The sequence below is a fragment of the Apiospora hydei genome, assembly GCF_038363865.1.
Source record: "Apiospora hydei strain CBS 114990 chromosome Unknown utg000003l_segment0_segment0, whole genome shotgun sequence".
NCBI classification, from domain to species: Eukaryota; Fungi; Ascomycota; class Sordariomycetes; order Amphisphaeriales; family Apiosporaceae; genus Apiospora; species Apiospora hydei.
Genome location: NW_027117362.1, coordinates 758,579 through 778,875, shown reverse-complemented (window position 1 = coordinate 778,875; position 20,297 = coordinate 758,579). Strand labels below are relative to the sequence as shown.

General features: G+C 54.0%; 9 protein-coding genes across 9 annotated transcripts; 4 read left to right on the top strand and 5 right to left on the bottom strand.

Moving 5' to 3' along the window:
- Window positions 1–1,028: 1,028 nt before the first annotated feature.
- On the bottom strand, window positions 1,029–2,391 carry PG997_002043 (uncharacterized protein; the record flags this gene model as incomplete). Its single annotated transcript, XM_066806358.1, has 2 exons — window positions 1,029–1,824; window positions 1,937–2,391. 2 exons carry the CDS (start codon window positions 2,389–2,391, stop codon window positions 1,029–1,031), a joined length of 1,251 nt encoding a protein of 416 aa, XP_066673654.1.
- A 741-nt stretch (window positions 2,392–3,132) lies between these two features.
- Window positions 3,133–5,818, top strand: PG997_002042 (uncharacterized protein; the record flags this gene model as incomplete). Its single annotated transcript, XM_066806357.1, has 8 exons — window positions 3,133–3,461; window positions 3,520–3,543; window positions 3,600–4,246; window positions 4,291–4,565; window positions 4,749–4,849; window positions 4,906–5,086; window positions 5,154–5,640; window positions 5,700–5,818. 8 exons carry the CDS (start codon window positions 3,133–3,135, stop codon window positions 5,816–5,818), a joined length of 2,163 nt encoding a protein of 720 aa, XP_066673653.1.
- Window positions 5,819–6,789: 971 nt separating this feature from the next.
- PG997_002041 (uncharacterized protein) lies at window positions 6,790–7,863 on the bottom strand (the record flags this gene model as incomplete). Its single annotated transcript, XM_066806356.1, has 1 exon — window positions 6,790–7,863. The coding sequence occupies one exon, from the start codon at window positions 7,861–7,863 to the stop codon at window positions 6,790–6,792; it is 1,074 nt and encodes a 357-aa protein (XP_066673652.1).
- A 457-nt stretch (window positions 7,864–8,320) lies between these two features.
- Window positions 8,321–9,026, top strand: PG997_002040 (uncharacterized protein; the record flags this gene model as incomplete). Its single annotated transcript, XM_066806355.1, has 2 exons — window positions 8,321–8,481; window positions 8,612–9,026. The coding sequence occupies 2 exons, from the start codon at window positions 8,321–8,323 to the stop codon at window positions 9,024–9,026; spliced, it is 576 nt and encodes a 191-aa protein (XP_066673651.1).
- Window positions 9,027–9,953: 927 nt separating this feature from the next.
- PG997_002039 (uncharacterized protein) lies at window positions 9,954–11,505 on the top strand (the record flags this gene model as incomplete). The annotated part of the gene is made up of 2 exons (XM_066806354.1): window positions 9,954–11,093; window positions 11,167–11,505. The coding sequence occupies 2 exons, from the start codon at window positions 9,954–9,956 to the stop codon at window positions 11,503–11,505; spliced, it is 1,479 nt and encodes a 492-aa protein (XP_066673650.1).
- A 249-nt stretch (window positions 11,506–11,754) lies between these two features.
- On the bottom strand, window positions 11,755–13,326 carry PG997_002038 (uncharacterized protein; the record flags this gene model as incomplete). Its single annotated transcript, XM_066806353.1, has 2 exons — window positions 11,755–12,645; window positions 12,751–13,326. 2 exons carry the CDS (start codon window positions 13,324–13,326, stop codon window positions 11,755–11,757), a joined length of 1,467 nt encoding a protein of 488 aa, XP_066673649.1.
- Window positions 13,327–15,280: 1,954 nt separating this feature from the next.
- Window positions 15,281–16,706, top strand: PG997_002037 (HET-domain-containing protein; the record flags this gene model as incomplete). Its single annotated transcript, XM_066806352.1, has 2 exons — window positions 15,281–16,198; window positions 16,266–16,706. The coding sequence occupies 2 exons, from the start codon at window positions 15,281–15,283 to the stop codon at window positions 16,704–16,706; spliced, it is 1,359 nt and encodes a 452-aa protein (XP_066673648.1).
- Window positions 16,707–16,815: 109 nt separating this feature from the next.
- Window positions 16,816–18,378, bottom strand: PG997_002036 (uncharacterized protein; the record flags this gene model as incomplete). Its single annotated transcript, XM_066806351.1, has 1 exon — window positions 16,816–18,378. One exon carries the CDS (start codon window positions 18,376–18,378, stop codon window positions 16,816–16,818), a length of 1,563 nt encoding a protein of 520 aa, XP_066673647.1.
- Window positions 18,379–18,869: 491 nt separating this feature from the next.
- On the bottom strand, window positions 18,870–20,213 carry PG997_002035 (fructosamine/ketosamine-3-kinase; the record flags this gene model as incomplete). The annotated part of the gene is made up of 7 exons (XM_066806350.1): window positions 18,870–18,957; window positions 19,021–19,077; window positions 19,134–19,257; window positions 19,320–19,591; window positions 19,642–19,889; window positions 19,937–20,015; window positions 20,152–20,213. 7 exons carry the CDS (start codon window positions 20,211–20,213, stop codon window positions 18,870–18,872), a joined length of 930 nt encoding a protein of 309 aa, XP_066673646.1.
- Window positions 20,214–20,297: the final 84 nt, after the last annotated feature.

The following is a 20,297-nucleotide window of genomic DNA, read 5'->3' as shown; positions in this document are numbered from 1 at the left end:
CCGTATCAGCCAGGGTGACCGCCTCGTCGTTCTAGAAGGACGTGCTTTCCCGACGCGACAGGCCCTGCCTTAGACGTGGCCACGATTGCCATGGTAAGACCGGAGGGCGATGGAGACGTCTGGCACTGGCCTGTCAGGTTTCATGCGGCGGAGTTTGGCGGGCGTTTTAGCTAGAATAATAGGGCCATCATCGCCAGCGGCCAGGACCGCCACCATCCCGCATGCTGCGGCACTTCAGCGAGCCCTTCCGGGAGGTGCTATCGCACGACACATGGCAAGGCTAGCCCGGTGCCGTCGCTATCCAAAAGTCCCATATTATTTCCAGTATTTTAATGGGCAAATAATCTTGCTCGCATTTTGAGTGACGGAGTGTTGCATTTCCACCCGCATACTCACGTCAGAAACAGGGGCAAACTTATTTGCCCTCGAGCAAATAATCTTGCTCGTGTCCAGAATGAGACAGTGCGATATTTGCCCCTAATGTTTCGTGCTTGGGATTTTGAAAAGGTATGGGGCAAATAAGTATTGTCCTCGGCATTTTTATGGGCAAGAAAATATGCTCGTCTTTAAATTGGTAAAACGGAGAATTTGCCCCCGCATTTCCCTCATAGAAACCGGGGGCAAACTTTCTTGCCCCTGAGCAAATTAGTTTGCCCCTTCCCAGAGTGCTCGCCTGCCGTATTTACACCCCGCATTCGGCGCCTGTTCCCCGTGCCAAAAGTTTGCACGCCGTCGTTGGTGGCCATCCGCCTCAGGAATGGCACCTTGTGACGGCATTTGGGCCTCCTGCCGGGTCACTCGATGCACCTGACGGGTTGGGCTACGTCCAAATCCAGCATCGCACAAGCAGACGGGAGCGAGAAGTTGATCAATTGTATTCATTCTAGCTACGCGCTTTGCAGAATCGTGGCGTGCTGGGTGCATCACCTTGTGTATTGGCCTCAAGGGCAAATTTATTAGGTTGGTCAGGGACAGCAAAGGATCACTGTTGCCCGAAATACGGATACGATACCTCGGAGCCGAGACGGCTAGTCTACATCGTCATCTGCGTCGGCCTGCCCTGAGAGCTCCGCCAGGGTCTTGTTGCCCAAGAGGTAGTCGAATATCTTGAGCATGGCCTGGCGGGACTTGATGGCGCGGTCGAGGGCCTCACCCTCCTTTCGGAGCTCTTCTTCCCGCTTGGCGGCCCTCTTCATGAGCTCTTCCCACAGGCTTCCCTTGATCTGGATGCGCTGGATCTGGGTCTCCAGGTCTTCGATCTCGCGCTTGAGCGCCGCGCTGTAAAAGTCCGAGCACAGCCAGACGTCGGACACGTAATTGGAACGCTTCTCGAGCTCCTTCGAGGTAGCCTCGTAGTTCTCCTCCCAGTAGGGCATCTCGCAGAACATGTATTTCTTGGAGTTCATGAGGGTCTGGTGCCTAGCTCTACCACTGGTGGCACCAGCGCCGACGACGTTAACACCATCCTGGAAACAGTAAGAGCTAGCCAGGGCCGTTACGAGCACTTCGGAAACGGCCAAGTCCCCGTTCTGCAACACGTGAACTACCGGCTGGACGACGGCCTGAGGGGTCAGCTGCAGGCGGGCTTGGATGCAGCAGAGCATCAGTCCCCAAGTATATGCGGTGAAGCGGAGGTTGCTCCCATCCGAGCCGGTATTGCAAGGCATGCAGTCACGCAAAGAATTGCCATAGCCGACCATAAGGGGGCTCTGGATATGAAAGATGGTCTTGCTGAGCCCGTCGTGGTCGATGGCCGCGAGCCGGTCTCTGAGGGACTGGGCGAACAACTCAACGGCGCGGAGTGCACGATCATCGGCGATCCATCTGTGCGCGTTAGGTTTCCACAATAGCCTACCGCCGAACGGGGCGTCAATCTCGCGAGCGATCCGGTCAAACTTGACATCAGTAGGGTCGGTAGGAGGCTGGCCGTCCCTACCTACTCTTCTGCCGGGCATACGACTTACAGTAATCCTCCATCGCGGCGGCGAGGCCCAGGAGCTCATGGTAATTCAGAAACTTGCCGTTGCGGCCTTGGATGGCGACGCCAGCGACGTAGGTGCCGGCGCCGTCGGCTGAGTATACGGCGGGGGATGGGGTAGATTGGTTGATGGAGTCGTAGGCCACTGTTCCTGCGATGATGCTCCGCATCAGTGCGCGCGGGATGCAATGCAGCAGAATTGCAAGGGGTCTGCCGTTGGCCCTATCACCTTCAATCTTAAGCCTGGCGCGTGACATGCCGTCGAGGTCATTCGTATGAAGGCTAAGAGCCGAGGCGTTCTGGCTGAGAGCCAGAGAGAGCTCGTAGTAGCTGCTACAATCTAGAGCTTGTAGCATATCCAATCTGTCGCCACGCATGAATGGCGTCTGGTCTGTCTTCATCGGTAGCGTCATCTTGCATGCGGTCGAGAGGGAGAGAACACAGGCTGGCCGATCAGATGGGAGAGGAACGAGAAGTGACAGATGAAGTATTTGAAATGGGAAAGATGGACAGGGAAAGAAAGGTGTCTCGGTGCTGGTTGGTAGGTAGGTGGGGGGTGCAGCCGAATTACAGTCGTGAATGGTGTGGGGCATGGCGCGAGCAACTGGCAAGCGCAAAAAAGTCGGCCGTTACTTCCTTTTGACGACCATAAGCAGGCACTTACGGATGTAAACTTGCATTGCAAGATGTAATGTCTTGAATAAATGCCACTACTGGTTGGCATAATCTCGGTCGCGGTTAGTAGCAAGCGTCATGCGAATACACCACACCACAAAGTCGTATCAGGGACCCGTTTCATCGTATCCAGCAGACTACCTCAGTCCTCCCACGAGCAGTCATTCTTGAATTTAAGGTGGTCTTGGTGAGGGGAAAAGCCACACACTAATGCATGGCGGAACACCCAATGGTGGCTGCGTAGTCGTGTAAATACAACCCGACAGTCACTACACACTTCGGCTGGTGCACTGCCACGCTGATGCCGGAGCCTGACGAGGCACACTCGCGAGAGCCTGACGCGTAATATCCTCAGAACCCAACCTTTCTTTCAATTTAGGCCCCGCAGGTCTCTTTTAGCATCCCTGAAAACCATCAGTCAACGTTTAAGACACATCTAGTTGCAACCCCTATTCGTGTGAGGTCATCGACTGGTGAAGATGGCCGAGGCTCTTAGCTTGGGCGCCAATGTCATCGCATTTGTTGTGGTTGCCGCGCAACTCGCGAAGAAGACCTACGAGACCTTCTCGGCAATCACGGACGGGCCGGAGATCGTTAAAAGAGTCGCCAGTCGGGTCAACCAAATTCATTGGATCCTAGAGGGCCTGAAGGACAACAAAACCGCCCTCGAGGATTCCGCTCTCGCGGGACATTTGCAACTATGCTTTGATGAGATCAGGAAAAGCAGCTGCGCTGATCGAGAAATTGCAGCTATCGCCCACGGAGCGCCGAGGCGGGCGATTATGGAAGAGACTACGGTCATTTCTAAGTGAAAGAGATCTCGAGAGGCTGGACTCTCAATTGACAGGAATTGCGTCAAATCTCAGCTTGAGAATGCAAAGTGCTTCTGGGTGAGTTGGTCACATTCAAAATTGGGTTTTGTTTCTTGTACTAAACATGAGACCAGTACTTTGGTCTATAATTTGAAGAATGACTTCAGCAAGATTGGGAGGCAGATCCAAGGTTTAGAGCAGACGTTGCAGACGCAGGCACGCTCATACACCTCGGAATATAGTTACTTCACAGATTCCATGGACCGCAAGATCCAGTGTCACTCCGAGACACTTCACAGCAGCTTACTCTCAGTCCAGAGTGGTATTAGCAGTCTTTGCAAAGTCTCAGGAACCAAAGGCGACGAGATGATTGGATTGCTTGCTGACATTAAAGCACTCCTCCTTACTGAGGAAGGACATGGCTCCAAGGCCAAAGGGGAAAGCCTAGACAAAGTACAGCCTGATAATCCTGTCTTCTCTGTAGATCACAGGCCTGGACATGACAAACTGTTATTCAGGATTAAACGTTTGTGCAGTCTCATTGAACAAGACGGGCAGACCATCGACACCTACAATGATGAAGGGGCAAATGGCGAAGCCTGTGATCGTATCATTGAAGATCTGGAGGACATACTCGGACTTGCTGCAGAATATGGCCAGACTTCCACTTATTCTAGCTCGCACAAGGGTTTGGATAGAAACCCTGAGCACGATAGCAAATTCGTCATCAGACGGCTCAAACGATCCTTTGGACAGCAGACGCTCCAAATCAACCAGCCTGGTTAGTTTTCAGTCCTCTGCAATAGCATTACTAACCCCTTCCAGCTCGTAAACGCCGGAAAGTGTGCGATGGTGCGCTGAAGACATCACGCTCCTACACTACCATCGATCTTGATATCGGCACCATGACACTACTGCTCAATCAAAGCAGGCGTTTGCTGGCTACTGGTCAGATCGTCTCATCCATTACCGACTACACAATTTCGGCAACATTTCTACCAGCTGATCCAGATAAATTCAACATGATTGTCGCCACCGTCGTACAGGAACAGATGAAACAAGGCGCCATCAATTCTATTTCCTCGTTGTCAGTGAACCGCGTCATTCCCTCAGGGTCTCGTGTCTTTGAGGTGGTCATGCATGGGGACCTGGATGGACTGAAGCAAATGCTAGCCAGAGGAGAGGCTTCTTTATGAGATTACGATGAGAATGGAGCTTCTTTGCTCTTGGTGAGTACTGCAATCTATTCCTGAGAAAATTTATTTCCTGACCTCTGAGCAAAGTTCTCAATGGGACATCCAGAAATTTGCAAGTTTCTGATTGACAAGGGTTTGGATGTGGATCTTGTGGCCAAATACAAGCTAGCTCGCGGTTATCGTCAATGGTAAGACTTCATATCCGGGGCATAATGATCTATTTGTTCATATAAAACTTACACAGCTGTGCCCTGGATGTTCAACCTTGTGCCGATTACGAAGCATACCCTTCTCAACTTCAACGAATACTGACCTGCCGGCGTCAACTCCTACAAGCAGGTGCAGATCCAACGATCAACATCATGGACTATAACATTATTGACGGGCTGGACTTTATTCAAAATGCCGTTCACTATGGCGTGAAGGTAAGTCAATGCTTCACCTCACTGATGGTGGTAACACAATGTGTGGCTTAACTGGTTACGTTCTTAGGAATCGCTCCGGTTGGCATTCGACCGGAGCTTGACTGGCCACTTTAGAACAGTCAACACCCCATTACCCGATGGCAATACGCCCCTTTTAGCACACTGTCAGAACGGAAATTTTGTCTATGACATCAACTCCCTCAGAACATTGGTAGATCTGGGTGCAGATCTCACAGCCAGTGATTTTCTTGGCAATACGTGCCTACATTTATGTGTCCTATATGCGATATCGAATCCGATTCGGGACCACATGCAGACATTTGAGGCTATTTGCTATCTACTTTTGCGAGGTGCCGATCCTAAAGCTGTCGATGTTAACGGCTCGTCCGTCTCAAGTCTTGCATATGCGTCGGGCTATGCTGGCGACCTTTGGGACTCGGTCCTACAGAGTTGCGGCTTCAACATTGAGGACTTCCGCTGTGTTCACATGCGAAGAAAGGCCCGATATTCGAATTGCCTGCGTGGCCCTGAGCAGGAATACAACTACGAGCGAAGTCAGTTTGAGGAGTTATGGCGCGGAAGGGAACAGTTTTGCCCCTACTGGGATGACAAGCCATGGCCGAATACTCCGGAACAGGACATACACTATCCCTGTCCGTGTTGTGGCGCATATTCTCCATGGAATTGGGACAGAGAAGAGGAGTGGGAAACCGATGGGAAGTCAGACAATGAAGACAAGTCAGATAGTGACGACGACTCAGGGACTGAAGCGGGCTGGAATGGAGGAGCGCTACTGGAAGAGATATATGATGACGAGGCCTAGGTCTCGCACTTCAACACTGGCTATCACAGGGTTTGCAGGGTGTAATACCTTCTTTGTGAGTCGATATGTGTTGGGTTTGCTCGGCTTTGAGTCATTTGCCTGTGCTCCTGCGCTAGTATAAATCTAAAAGACCAAAAACAAGAAAAACAAAAAAAGTCGAAGCGTCGAGACCTCCTATCCTGGCTACGCAAGAAATCCCAAAGAGTCTCGGGAACGCATCTTTGCTCACATTCGGCCGCAGTCCAACCTCACCAACCAGTTCGGCCGTAGAACAAGCCAGAACTGGATGCCGAGGGCGATACGTTCCGCTGTTCCGTGCCTCCTAGATATCGACCAACTTATCAAAAGGCCTCTGGGGAGACTCATCATGGGGACGGCCAGCAGGCATACAGTAGACCTGCCTCGCGCTCCGTTGTTACACTCATAGCACCGCGCAGCGCTTATAGCATGTCCATCTACAGTCCCATGTCCTCGCACACTCGTCATACGGCCGGAGCAGCGGGAATAGGTCCACTGAGGATACTGCACGAGTTCTTTCTGTGGCAGTCTTTGACGAACAAGATTGACCTACCCTGCCTCGGGCCTAACCTACTCCTCAGTTGAGTTGGACCACCACTCGGACCGAACCGCCTTGATTGATCTACTCATGGAAACTTGTCGGTAACGGTTTATCAATCACTGACTACACAAGCACATCTACAGACACGTGTCACACATGTATAAGAGACATGAATTCGGGTTTAATAGTCATTGAATGATGTTCATTTGTGTGTCTACTCGATCTGCGAGTTGTGCTATGTCCAGGCCACGCAAAGGCGCCGGTAGTGGAGAGCTACTGACGTGTTGTAAAAGAAGGGACTTAGCTTGATTCCGCGCACTCTCAGAAGTCGGGCTCAGGTTCCCTGGGCGGCATGCGCTCGCCAAAGATGTTCTTCGGCGTGGTGGGCGCGGGATGGCGTGGCTGAGGTGCCGGCTCCCTAAACAACACCCGCTGTGCGATGTCGCTCACCCTCTTCAAGGTGTTGGCAAGCTCCGTCTTGGCCTGGTTGAGCCCGCCCTCCTTCGCCAACAGCTTCTGCTTAGTTAGCGAGACGGTCGTTCGGGCCCCGGAAAGCTCTCCGAGAGCAGCAGCAGCGACATTTTCCGCCTCGAACCTGGCCTTGTGCAGCTCCTGCACCGAGTCGTCCAGGTTGTGCACCGAGTCGTCCAGGTTGATGAGCATGTCCTGCAAACGCTTTGTCTTGCACTCGAGGCTCTTCGCTTGGCTCGTCAGCCTAGCGTTCTCCTCCGTTGCCGCGTCTAGCATCCAAGTCTTCTTCTGGACTTGGGTGGCTAGGGTCTCCAGCCGACCATGCAGGTCAGATATGGACGCATCCTGTTGCTCGTTTCGTTTGTCGAGCTTGGCGCCCTGCCCAATTAGCGTGAGGTGCATCTGCTGCATCTGCTCGGTCAGCTTGGCCAACTGATCAGCGCAAGCCTGCTCGTTGGCTTTGGTCTGCTCCAAGAGCGTGGCCTGCTTCTCGGCCCCCCAGGTCTTCTTCTGGTCCTGAGATCCAGCCATGGCCTCTTGCAGGTCGGCCGACTTTCGCTGATCCTCGAAATCCTTCCTCTCCTGTTGAAGAAGCTTCTGTTGCTTGTCCAATTTGGATTGGGCCTCTTCCAGACAGTCATATTTACTCTGCAATTCTGCTTCCTCACGCTCGCGCTGCTCTTTCAGATGGGCCTCGGCCTCTTGCAGCTTGGTATACTTTTCCCGGAGGTCGGTTTCCATGGCCGCCTTCTCCCTGTTCATGCTGCGCTCCAGATCGCCCAGCGACTGGCATGCCGAGTCAAAGTGTTGCAGCAGGTTCTTCCCTTGGCCGCTTGGGATGTCGGCAGAGGTGTCAATGTCGGCCAAGAACTGAAGCTTGCGAGCGACGAAGCTGCGCATCTCCTCAGAAGAAGGATAATCCATTGTCGTGAAGTGTTCGAGTTGCGGGTAGTTGGGATGTGGTGGCTTTCTGAAGGGTCATACGTCGGGGCCAACTGGACGACGAGAAGGTGCGCAGTTAGAGACGAACCCAATGATGGATCGAGTTGGACTTTTCGAGGTCCCGAATTGATGTGACTTGAGTGCCTACTTAAGTAGGTACAGGTAGGCAGATATGGTCAATGCTCTGCAAGTATCTTGGGTATGTCGGGAGGGAGCATGGCTGCCACTGGACCTTTGGCGTACAGGTACTTAAACAGGGAGTTGAAACTGGGCAGCAATCCAACCTCAAAAGTTTCCGTCCGCAGACGCGGATTGACCTACAATCAGACACTGTCACGCCCATCTGGATTGCAAACCCGAATAGACGATACGCCAATGTCTGCCAGTACATCCAGATCCCAACCATTACTTAGATAAACTATTCCACATACATACAAACATGGGTCACACACAGATCCCTCCTTCCTCGAGTAACACCATGGCCCATCTCTTCAAGCGAAACCTGCCCAGCTCCAACGCCCTGGCCCAATGGGACACTAATGTGAAATACAGAACTCGCTCGCTCCGACAGGACCTCGACAAGAGCCAGATGGGGCTCTCGTACCTCACCAAATGATACGGCAGGGTCACCGATATCAACAACCAAGCCGGAACCCAGGCGTCTGCGATCCCGACCAATGTTGAAAAGCAACAAGCAGTGGCAGCGCCAGGCTGAATAAACCGAGACCAGCCTGGACGCGACAAGTAAGGAGCTCCTGGAGGCTTGCGAAGCCAAGTCTTCGCAGCTGGATACGCTTTTGCCTGTGTCTAGGCTGTCGAGACAGCAGCTGCTCGACTTCTACCTCGACGCTTTTGGCGAACTTGGCGCCCTGCAACACATCAGTCCCGTGCACTGGATCGTGCTCTTCGACTGGGAGAAAGAGGTGCTCAAGCTACGTTGCCCGGACATGCAGGGCCAGCTGGGCCGACTGCAAGCGCTGCAGCGCAGTCTGGCGGTCCACGATGCCCGGAGCCAGGTCTCGAAAAAGGAGCCCGAGAAGTCAATCAAATGGACGCATCTTGCCAAAAGCATACATGTGCTCTTTTCATTGTTCTTGGGCTTTGATTCGAGTACTTACTTCTCCTCACTTGAGACGACTGGTTGATTTCTGTCGAGGACCGAACTATTTCCCCGTATCTCGATAGTACAGCGGTCAAATCTCAACAAGAGCAGACACATGCAGTCCAGCTATTTCAAATCAACAAACTATATCGAAAGAAGCCCGAGTTGTAGCCCTCCCGGGCCGGCTGCAAGCTTGACAATGGATCGATCGAACCAGTGTCGATTTAACGTTTGTTGTATGTTGTATATGGCTTGTAGCTTTTGTTTCTGATACGTTTGACAGTAGTTGCCGGGGTGCTCGGGTCAGCCGGCCCGCGAGGGCACGGTCAGCCCAGCCCGGTACTTGTTTCGGGTTTCAAGCCTCATTGTCCGCGGTCGGATATCGGACGAAACATCAAACGGCTTTGCAATGTCGTCATGACGCCAAGCCTCGCAGAGCTCGCAATGTGAAGCGAAGCCATTTAAACCGGCAGACAACCCCACATCTCGACCACACCAAATCTGCATCGAGAAGGCATCATGATGAAGGAGATTCCTTGTGCGTTTGGTTGGGACGGAACATAAGAGAAGGATTAGAAAGAGGGCGTACATGCCATCACATCCGAATTTGACAAATACTTACTACAACATAGTTTGATCCGATGTCAAAGACAGAGCCATGGTCCTCGAGGCGATGTAGGTGACACAGCGCAAGGCTTCGGTCCTAAATCTTCGTCATACTCAGAGCCCATCATCACATCGGATGGTCGCTGCTCTTGAAAGATGCGGGTTCCTCCATCGAAGTAATCCTCTCTTCTCGTGTCACTGTAACACACAATTTTCTCATTTTACGTCATAATTTCTGAGTGGTGACCTATCAGGCACACAAATCGCACGAGGACTTTCCGTATCGAAGGTCTCGTCACGCCGCGTCGGGACCCTCCGACCTCTCCTCCCCCAGCACTTGCAGGATCAAGTCTACGATAATACCATGATAAAAGACAGCCTCTTTTGCGATCGTGAGAATGGCAAGAAGATGGTGCTGCCCCGGCACTGGCCGCTCTGGAAGAAAATCACGACGTCCATGTTCTCGCTCTTCCCCGTGGTGACCATCATGTACACGACGACGTCGCTGAGCACGGCGGTCCCGACCTTCCCGTCCCTCTTCGCGACGTCCAAGTCGCTCGCCAGCCTGTCCTTCAGCATCCCCTTCCTGGGCATGACGTCGGCGCCGCTCTACGCCCCGTACCTCTCGGAGCGGTTCGGCCGCAAGCCCGTCCTGCTCGTCTACTTTCTGCTGTACGGCACCGTCGTCCTGGGCCTGACCTTTGCCCGCACGCTCGGCCAGCTGCTGCTGCTGCGCTTCCTCATCGGCCTCCTGGGAGGGCCCTGCATCGTCATGGCCGAGGGCACGCTGCGGCAGCTCTGGCCGCCCGAGCGCCGCATGACCTACTACGCCGTCCTCGCCTTCGTGCAGTACGTCGGCGCGGCGGCGGGCTGGCTCGTCGGCGTCGTGATCCTGCAGGTGTTCGGCCTGCCCTACCTCTCCATCACGGCGCTGCTGTACGCGTCGCTCACCCTGGCGGCGCTCTTCTTCGTCCCCGAGACGTCGGTGCGCAAGATCCTGCGGCAGGAGGTGGACCAGGTCGACGAGACGGAGAGGTGGTGGCGGCCCGCGGTGCTCTGGGCCACCACGATCGAGCTGGTCCGGGGCGGCGTGCTGCAGCCGCTGCTGATGCTGGGCCGCGACCCCATCGTCATCGTCTGCTCCCTCTACCTGGCTCTTAACTACGCCGTGGTCTTCCAGTTCTTCATCAGCGGGCCTATTCTGCTCAAGGACAAGTACGGGTTCACGTTTGGGCAGACGAGCCTGGCCTTTTTGGCCATGATTATCGGAGCCCTGATCTCGTTGACGGTGAACATCTCGGTGGACTTCCTTGGTGCATGGAAGGGGCCCAGAGATGCGTTTGGTAAGCCCAGGACGGAGAACAGGTTGCTGCCGGCGCTGATGGGCGGTCTGATGCTTTCATCCGCGCTCTTCGCCGTGGGCTTCACGCCCAATCCCAGAGGGAATATCAAGCTAGTGTTCACCGGCATCGTTATCCTGACATGGGGAACCATGGATATCTTGGTACGTTGATAGCAGCGTACTTGCCTCGGCATTCTCGTACGGACTTTGCTGACCATCCTCCTGTTGACAACAGGTCTCTTTGGTTTCGTATGTATCCGACGTATACTCGATGCAGCACGCCATGACCGCGCTTTCGGCCATGGCGTTTGCGCGGTACTTCGCCGCCGGAATCATGCCGCTCTTCGCTGTGAACCTCGCCGAGAACGTACCGACGAAGGTGCTCTTTGCCGGCTATGGCGGCATGACCCTCGTCATGCTGCCCGCCCCTTTTGTGCTATTCTACTACGGGGAGAAGCTGAGCCTGAACAGCGGATACAGCCGATATGACCCCAACAACAGAGAGAATGGAACGGAGGGGGAGGCGGAGGAAGACTTCGATGATAATGAGGCCTTTGGTAAGGAGAGGGAATGACAACAAACCACTCGGAGCATATATAACAGTCATAAGTACTTAGTATAATTCAGTTTGGCGTTCCCCCTGGTGGTGGCCAGTAAATCGGGGAAAAGATTATCAGTCTATTAGTTGGCACGGCGCAGAAGAGCGAAGATGATCATTGACATTACTTACCTCTTTAATTTACGCCTTACCTTCGTTTTCAGTATGAACTGAAACGTATTTACGACTCACCTTTGTTCTACTACTTACCTTTGTCGGTACCGCCTACTTCTCATAAAGCCGTGCGACATCCATCTTGGCCACCTCGGCCTTCTGCTGTTTAGACTTGAGCTTGTTGAAAGCCGCGGCATCGGCCATGCTTTCGAAATGCACGGCCTGCGATCCGTAGCGGACCATGAAGCGCCCCAACCTGGGACGCCCAGCCGCCGCATACCTGTCCCAGAGCATGTCGGTCCGCCGCCGGACGTGGGCGAAGGTGCCGCAGCAGACGTGGTTGACCGCCAGGTTGATGATCCGGTCCGTGTAGACGCGGATGTCGGGCTGCCCCGGCGCATCCCGGACCTCCTGGGCGTCTTTGATGTTGAGCCCGGCGCGGTAGAGGACCGCCCAGAGCGTCGCGAGGCCGGGAAGGGTCTGCGGCTGCCCGGGGACCGCCTCGGAAGCGAAATGGAGGCCCGCGCAGTGGGTATCGTCGACGGCGTGACCGGCGCTGATGCGCTCCGAGTTCGCGATCAGCGCGGCTTCGCCCGGGAACTCCTTGCGGTCGGCCCGGCCGGGGTAAGAGGGGTGGACGGCGGCGTAGCGCAAGATCGACACCGGCAAGTCTCCGGATTCCAGCGTGTTCATGAACTCGGCGGTGTCGGACGAGTCTAAGCCCTCGCCCGCGGCGCCGGGCCAGAAAGTGCTGAACATGTTGTAGTAGGTGCCGGCCTGATTCATCTGCGCCTCGGTCGGGTCGGGGACGTAGGTCCACGAGCCGCGGTCGTTGGACTCCCAGAGGAGCACCTCGCTGCCTTGCCATATCAGTCCCTCGTCGGTCACTTGGATGCGGCGGACCGAAACGATCAGAGGCCGGCGGGCTTGCCAGTCTAGGTAGAAGACGGCGAGGAACAGCGCGAAGACCTGGCCGACCTCGTAGGCTTGCTTGTTCGGCAACTTGACCTGGGCTCGGTACTCCGAGCACAACGACTCGTTGACTTCGCCTTACTGCATGATGCCGTTGAGGCTGCGGTAGATGTAGTCGACGTTGCCCTGGCCCACGGCTGCTTTCAAGGGGGAATCCATGTCGATGCGCAGGCGCGGGTTCTTGGACGCCTCGGCCTCGGCCGTGGTGCCGTAATAGAGAAAATTGTCGCGTCTGGCTAAGGATGAGTCGAACACGGTGAAGGATTTGGTGCAATCCGCCGTCTTGGAGTAGAAGGCCGAAAGCAGCGCCAGGTGCTCGCCACCGATCCGCGCCTCGATCTCCGCGAAGAAGCGCTCGTACGCCTCCGAGCCGCGGCCCTCGTTCTCGAGGTCGCCCGGCTCCTTGACGCGGCCGTCGGGCGGGTCGCGGGCGTGAAGCGTCTCATAGGCCGCCACAAGGGCGAGGACGGCTTCGCGACTATTCGGCCGGGGACCGTCGCCGCCGCCGCCGGCCATGTAGCGTTCGACAATCTCGGCCGCGTCGCTCACGACGGGCGGGCGGGCTTGGCAGGAGGCGTCGCCGATGGGGGCGTCGAAGCGCTCGTAGTCTCGGCGGACCAGGGCGTTGACGGAGCGCCGGGGATGGGCCACGCGCGTGAGGGCGTTGATGGCCTCTTCGGAGGCGAAGGATGTCTTTAGTCTAGGAGACATTTCTACTGCGAGTTATCTTTCCTTTTCTGTCTTGGTTCTGCTTCGGTTCGGAATTTGATGACTTTTGCGTACAAGTCATGGCTTAAGCATTCCTTAAATAAGCGCTCTACTACTAAAACAGACCATCGCATGAACATGCGTGCTATTACATATCCATGAACGATATAACTGTTCCATGGCCCGGCGAGAACAAAGCAGACAGAAACAATAGGAGAGGCTCAAAGAAAGACGGCCTCTAGTCAGACCCTGCACAAGGGACATGATATAACGGCACGCCTTTATAATTTTATATTCACAATCAATCATGCATTGATCATGCAAATCCGTCAATTTTTATCACTCCTGGATGTAATCCGGCCCTGCTCCGGTGCGAGGTACGCCATGGGGCGGGGATCCTCATCATCACGCCCTGCCTCCCCTCACACCGAAAAGACCCTGGATGATACCTACCAAGAGCAGCCCGCGACCGCTCCGAGCCCTGTGAAGACTGAGGTTGGACTCATGGGGGGCACGTCGCGTACTGGCCTTGTTATCATATCCTATTACTTTTAATACTCCAACTTTGAGTTTTGCCGATTGGCTAAGTAATTATTAGACGCCGTTGCGGCAGCTACGATAGAAAATTGTCTCGTAGCACTCGCATTAACTCTCCGATAGGTTGCTGTTGAGTGTACCTCCCACCCCCTCAACTTCGCCACGTCCGCGGGGTGATCGCTACTACCTTATGTATGTAATGGAGGCTATGCAGGAAGGCTGAGGTGCTTAGCCCCTTTCCACATCGAGTCAGCCCATCACGTCCTGTAGCAACTTTACCTCGAGCATATAAACTCGAAATTTTGGCCCTACTTTGCAGAGATGCGCACTTGTAATCGCTAGAATCTCCTTCCTTTCCAAAACGCCCACTCCAATTCTTAACCCCTTGCAGCATATTGTCCCTCTTTTAAATTGCCGCTGCGGACGCGAGGTAACCCACGAGTATGTCGCCTGATACCTATAGGGATTTCGGCCGCAATCCTCGAGGTAAAAACATACCTACTTCGAAGAGATACATAAACCACAAGTCGATGTGTTGCAGATGCCGAACTCTTGCAGGTTTATTCCACAGACCTTACGTCGAGGAATGTTACCTAGATTTCAGACGTAATGCGGTTGGGTGGCACGCGGATTACCACCGGTATAAAATGCAAATTGATCCAAGATGCCGTCCGATAGAACATCAACCTGCCGCACAAATTAACGAGTCTCGCGAAGCGCTTTTGGCATCCAAATGCCGGTTCTGCCGTCTTCTTGGGTCTATTATCGACCCATCTTTGACCCGTAGACCCCTCGAGGTACGCGAGTTCTCCGCCAATGCTACTTATGCCCATCTGCACAGAGAGGTCGCCTCATCATCTGGGTTTCTTGACACTACAGTTATAGGGGTCACGACGGACAAAAACACACTACCGGTAGACTTCATTGGTTGCCGCAGCTCCGCATCATTCCATGCGATCGTCAAGCCCAGAGAACGCAAGATGGCCAGAATCAACTATGATTTGATCAAGTCTTGGATTCACTCCTGGGAGATGAGTCTTGGAAGCCTGTGCTCGCCGGGTGCAGAGAACGAAGTGACTCCTAGGTTTAGGGTCATTGACTGTCTTGATCGTCGGATTACCGAGATGCCCAAGGAAAGCCAATATGTAGCCCTCTCATACGTCTGGGGGCAGCAACATCGACGGAAGGCCTGACTTCAGACTCCAGCTTATTGCCAACCAATCTTCCACGAGTTATTGAGGACAGCTTATTACTTGTGAGCAAGCTTGGGTACCGCTACCTCTGGGTAGATCGATATGTAAGTCGTCGAGCTGCCTCAACAATATTTCTATAAAATGGACCGGCTAACGCAGGGTATTTTCCTGCTCATCATTGTATCGATCAGGATAATGAGAACGAAAAGCATAGTCTGATCAGTGCCATGCATGTGGTCTATGGCAATGCCATAATCACCATCATCGCCGCTGCAGGCAATGGCCCTGACTATGGGCTTCCAGGAGTCGGCCCTCGACATCGGGAACGACAACAGTGCCTGACTGTTGGCAACAACAGGTTCATTCGTACCTTTCCCCACGTCTCACGGGTTCTTGATGACTCGACGTGGTCCAAAAGAGGTTGGACCTTCCAGGAAGGCATCCTTTCGAAGAGGCGCCTGATCTTCACACACCAGCAAGTTGTATTTCAGTGTGACGGAATGCATTGTTGCGAGACTTTAGATTGGCCGTACGAAATCATGCAAGATGGACCAGACAGGGCGTTCTCGCCAATGGTGCCAGAACCGCCGTTGCAACTGAGCATTCCCCGCGCGTATTCATCCGGCTGGGGTGAAGACTTTTACCCTCTCCTCCGCTATATCGAGGAGTTCACCAAGAAAAAGCTCTCTTATCCGGGAGACCGGATCAAGGCATTCCTGGGAGTTTTGGGTACATTCGCTAACAGGAGAAACCCCATATACCACATATGGGGAGCACCTGTTCTCATGAACGTTGACCGCCCTGAAATCAGTCTCAACTGGCTCCACGTCACACCGTGTAGACGGGCGAGCGATTTCCCGAGCTGGTCATGGGCAGGATGGGATGGTCCTATCGAGGGAACTATCTACAGCCGGCTCCTGGGTAGGAATGAGTTCACCGTGGCGTTTCCCAGCACGGAGTCTGACATCATCTCGCTGGAAACGTTCTACACAAACCACTCAACCTTCGAAGCACATGCTCTTGGCTCAAAGTACTTGCGCTTAGATGTTCAACTCGCGACAATCCCCTCTTTTCGGTATATCAGCGACTCCGAGTTTACGCGGGATGAAAACCAAATGACTTGGCTAAAACCAAAGACGCATATGGTGAGCTTAAGGGGATTAGCCAAACATCCACCGAATGCTTAGACGCATACAACTAACAAATTAAAAGATACGTACGGTGGGCGGCTTGTCACCAAATACCAGAGGATCTCTGTGCGCAAGGTTCCCTCAGACGGACGGATACCCCGTGTTAGTTCCGCTGTATGAAGACGATGCGACAACATCAGTCAGCGACACCAACTCGGTCATGATGTTCCCCACGGAAAAATATGAGGCAGGCCGATATATGCACATCTTTATGGCCGTAAAGCCGACAGCCTCGTATTATCACAGAGTTGGCTTGCTTATTTATGGACCGACTCTGCGTACACATTTGTACGAGCTTCCTAATGGGAATGTAACTCGTCTGGGGCCGAAAACAGAAGTGCCCAACTGGGAACTTGGACCGCAAAGGCCAGGAATTGTTAAGGGGAATTCGACTGGGGAGACGGAGACGCCCAACCCCAAAGCATCGTACTTGGATGAAGAAAGTCGCATAGCAGTGCGCTAGGAGGCAATGTGCTATCGGATTAGGGGTGGGAATTGTTTCACTAAGCATTTATTATCCATATGCTGTCCCCCAAAGCAATACGATTATATTGTTCACATGCATCAATTACTTAGCACCGCTCGATTGTAACCTCCCATTTCTCCACCTCGGACACCATCTTCGCAAAATGTAGACGCCGGCAAACGAGCCGAAGCCGTGCCCATAGCCCAATGAAAGTGAAGAACCACGACCTGCCAATAGCGTCGACCAGAGGCTGAAGAGCTGCCACCAGCGCCGCCGAGGTGGCACAGCGACAGATGTTGCTCGCCGCATCCGCTGTTCCCGGCATGTCCGGGAAGATATCGACCAACAACGCGCGGTAGATTTGGTGCAACATGGTGGCGAGCGCACCGAGGACAGCCTGGAGGATCAGAGTCATGGCAGGGTGAACTCTGCGCTCGACTGCCCAGCCGTAACCCACGAGTCCAATCATCGATATCAGTACCAGCGTGTACGAGCCTCTGGAGCGCGCCCTCTCTATTGGGAACTTTTGCATATCGTCGCCGGCCTGTTTGTCGACGGAGCACCCGGACTGCCGGGCCACATACTTGTAGTTCCAGTCCATGAGCCGACCCGCAATGAGCCCACCGACCAGGATTCCACCCCCGCCAGCCAGATAGCACAGCCCAACGACCAACTCGTTGTAGCCGTAGACGTCACCGTATATGAGTGGAATGGATGTCGTGACAGTGTACCAGCTTGCGTATGGAGAAGCCGCCGAGTATAACACGGTAGCTGCGTCTTTGTGGAATAGGATCCTGACGGGCCTCCATAGGTTGGGGAACACCCAGTTGCCTTTCCCTGTCGGGCAACCCTTTTTGGGCTGTGTGCTGTTGGCTTTGCCATCCGAAGATGACGCCGCATGCCAGGAGAGGTCCATCCACGCCCGCCACATGCTTTTGGGTGGGATAGCTCCATTCCCGACCACCTTCCGGTTCGTTTCCCGCATGGTGAACAGTATGAGCGACAAAGCGGATCCGCCAAAGATGGTCAGGGTCCAGAAAGCCCACCGCGAATCGCCCGTGGCGAGGATGGCGCCGCCGCCGATCGGGGGCCCAATGGACGGCCCGACGTTGGTCGCGACCATCATCGGGCCCAGGAACCTGCCGCGCTCGGCGTGCACGGCGTAGTCTGCGACGACGGCGTACGCGAGCGAGAGCGTGGCGCTCCCGCCCATGCTCTGGAGCGCGCGCAGGACGACGAGGGAGGCATAGCTGTGGTGGCTGAGGGCCAGGCCCAGGGACGCGGCCGTGTATAGCGCGAAGCTGGCAATGTAGACGGGCCGGCGACCGAGGGTGTCCGATAGAGGGGAGAACAGGGAGGGCGCGATGCCTTGCATCACCACGTAGATGGTGATGGTCAAGTTGATGCCCTGTATTGAAGTGTGGTACTGTTCCGCCAGCAGACTGATCAAGGGAAAGTAGATGTTTGCTGTCAGAGAAGAGGCCAGGCAAAGATAGCCAAGAAGCAGAGTGAGGTACCATCGGTAAGTAAGCGAAAACGCTGTGTAAGTCAAACGCCCATCTGCAGGAGGGTCTGTCTGGGCCTGAAACTCATTCTTCAGGCCTTCGCCACTGCCGTTGAAGGGGTTATGGTGAGGTGCAGACCCCTTTTCTGCAACTGACTGGGCCATTTTATGATGCTCGATGGTTGTCACTAATGAATCGGGGCATCAACCTTCGAATATCTAACAATCAAGCAGATTCAACAATTTGGCGCCAAATGGCAAGTTACTGGGCAAGCGTTGAAGTCCGGGGAACAGATCCCCGACCTCTGGGTAGATAGCCGGGTGTCATCCGAGGAACATGATAGGGGGAGGGGAGCGTTACTTGGGTACTACCTTGATAGTGTATGTTGGTGCAGGCATGGGCTGAAGTGGCATTACCAACAATGCAGATCAGACCCCACCCACCAGGATGCCATCTATCCCTGGCTTACTCGGGTTACATGCATATTCATTGGATGGCAGTTTCACGCGGCACCAAGTTTTGATCCTTGCGAACGTCAATATCGTAATGTGGCTAGCTGCTGAGGTATTTGGTCGAACAGCTCGATGATATTCGGACATCTCGATAGTGCGGTTTGTGGCCACCACTGTGTTCACCTGAACTGCTGATTGCTGAGCTAGAGATCAGGCACAGAATCTCCTTCGGGTTTCGATCCCTCGTCCAATTGGTACTTTTCGACCAGTCTTCGCATTGTTTCCTGCGCGCTGTGATAATGAATCGGGTCAGTATACGAGGTGGTTGTGTCTATACCTAGGCATGTTACGTACATAGATCTGAATCTGAGGTTTCCAGGGTACAGTGAGGATGAGTGCGCATCAAATCGACTAAGTATTTGATAGTCAGCGTCCTTCCAGACAACGACAGCCTGGGTGTAACATACAGATAGTATAGCTCAATGCGGTCGCCAAACTCCTCCGTTGGGGCAGAAACAGGGAAATGCTTGGTATACTCGTCGATATATGGTGGGAATCGGTGTCGGGGGCAGAGCCACGGCCCAAGCTCATCTACCCAGAGATTGATTAGCCCTCTCTAAAAGAGCCCTATGCAAGGTGTTGGCAGCACTTACACTCGTTATGTGCGTAGAGAGGAGTGGCGTCGAAGATCATCGGAGCACCGGTATTGACATCTACCGAGCAATTGCCCTCCCAGAGATCTCCGTGAACGAGGCGAGGAACGATCTTCCTGCCATCCGCTTCGAGGGCGCCAAGAAGGCGGGGGATGGTCTTCTCGAGCGTCAACTTGGTAAGGCGCTCCCACTCTTTATCGGGCCCATGTGTCTCCAGCTCGGCAGCAAAGATGCCCTCCATTCCCTTTCTGAAGCAATCTTCCCATGTGTCGCTCGGTGGGAAGTTCTGGGGTTCTTCCCTCCGAAGGTGGGATTGGGGTACCCGAACTTCCCATCGGGCGATGCTGAGCGCTTGTGGAACTCGGCCACGAGAGCCGGGAAGTCTGTGATATCAGGGATGTCTTCGCTCATTTCGTGGTACTTGCACACAAAGAAATGGGTGTCCGGAATGTCTTGAAACGATTCCCAAGCAATGGGTCTGGCAACCATCTCGGGTATGAGCTTGTACAAGGCCTTCATGGCTTCACACTCGGCTGAAACCATGGTCTTGCCATGGTCACCTTGATGAACCTTGGTGCTGTCAGCTGCGTACGTAAACAGTCGGTTGGGCTCGGTACCTTCACGGAGTAACTGTCTTCGTTGCCGTCTTTGTCGAGAGCTTCAAGCTTTGCGGTTCGTGCCCAGTAGGACGCGCCGCTGGGAGAAATACTTTCTATTTGCAGGCCGCTCGGCAATACTAACTCCAATTCATAGTCAGATTCAACTAAACCACAGTCCTCAATTGTAGGCATATTTCGAACACGTATCCTTTCTGATTGCCTCATCGACGTACGAAATAGTGCTCTGTGGCACTGGGATCTCTTGATCCCAGACAGCTTTGTCGGTTGGGCCCATGTTGATTAGTTTGGAATGGAGACGGCGAGTTGAAAACGTTGTGCGTATCAAGTCTTGAAGATCTCGTGTGTGTCTTTGTTGTTT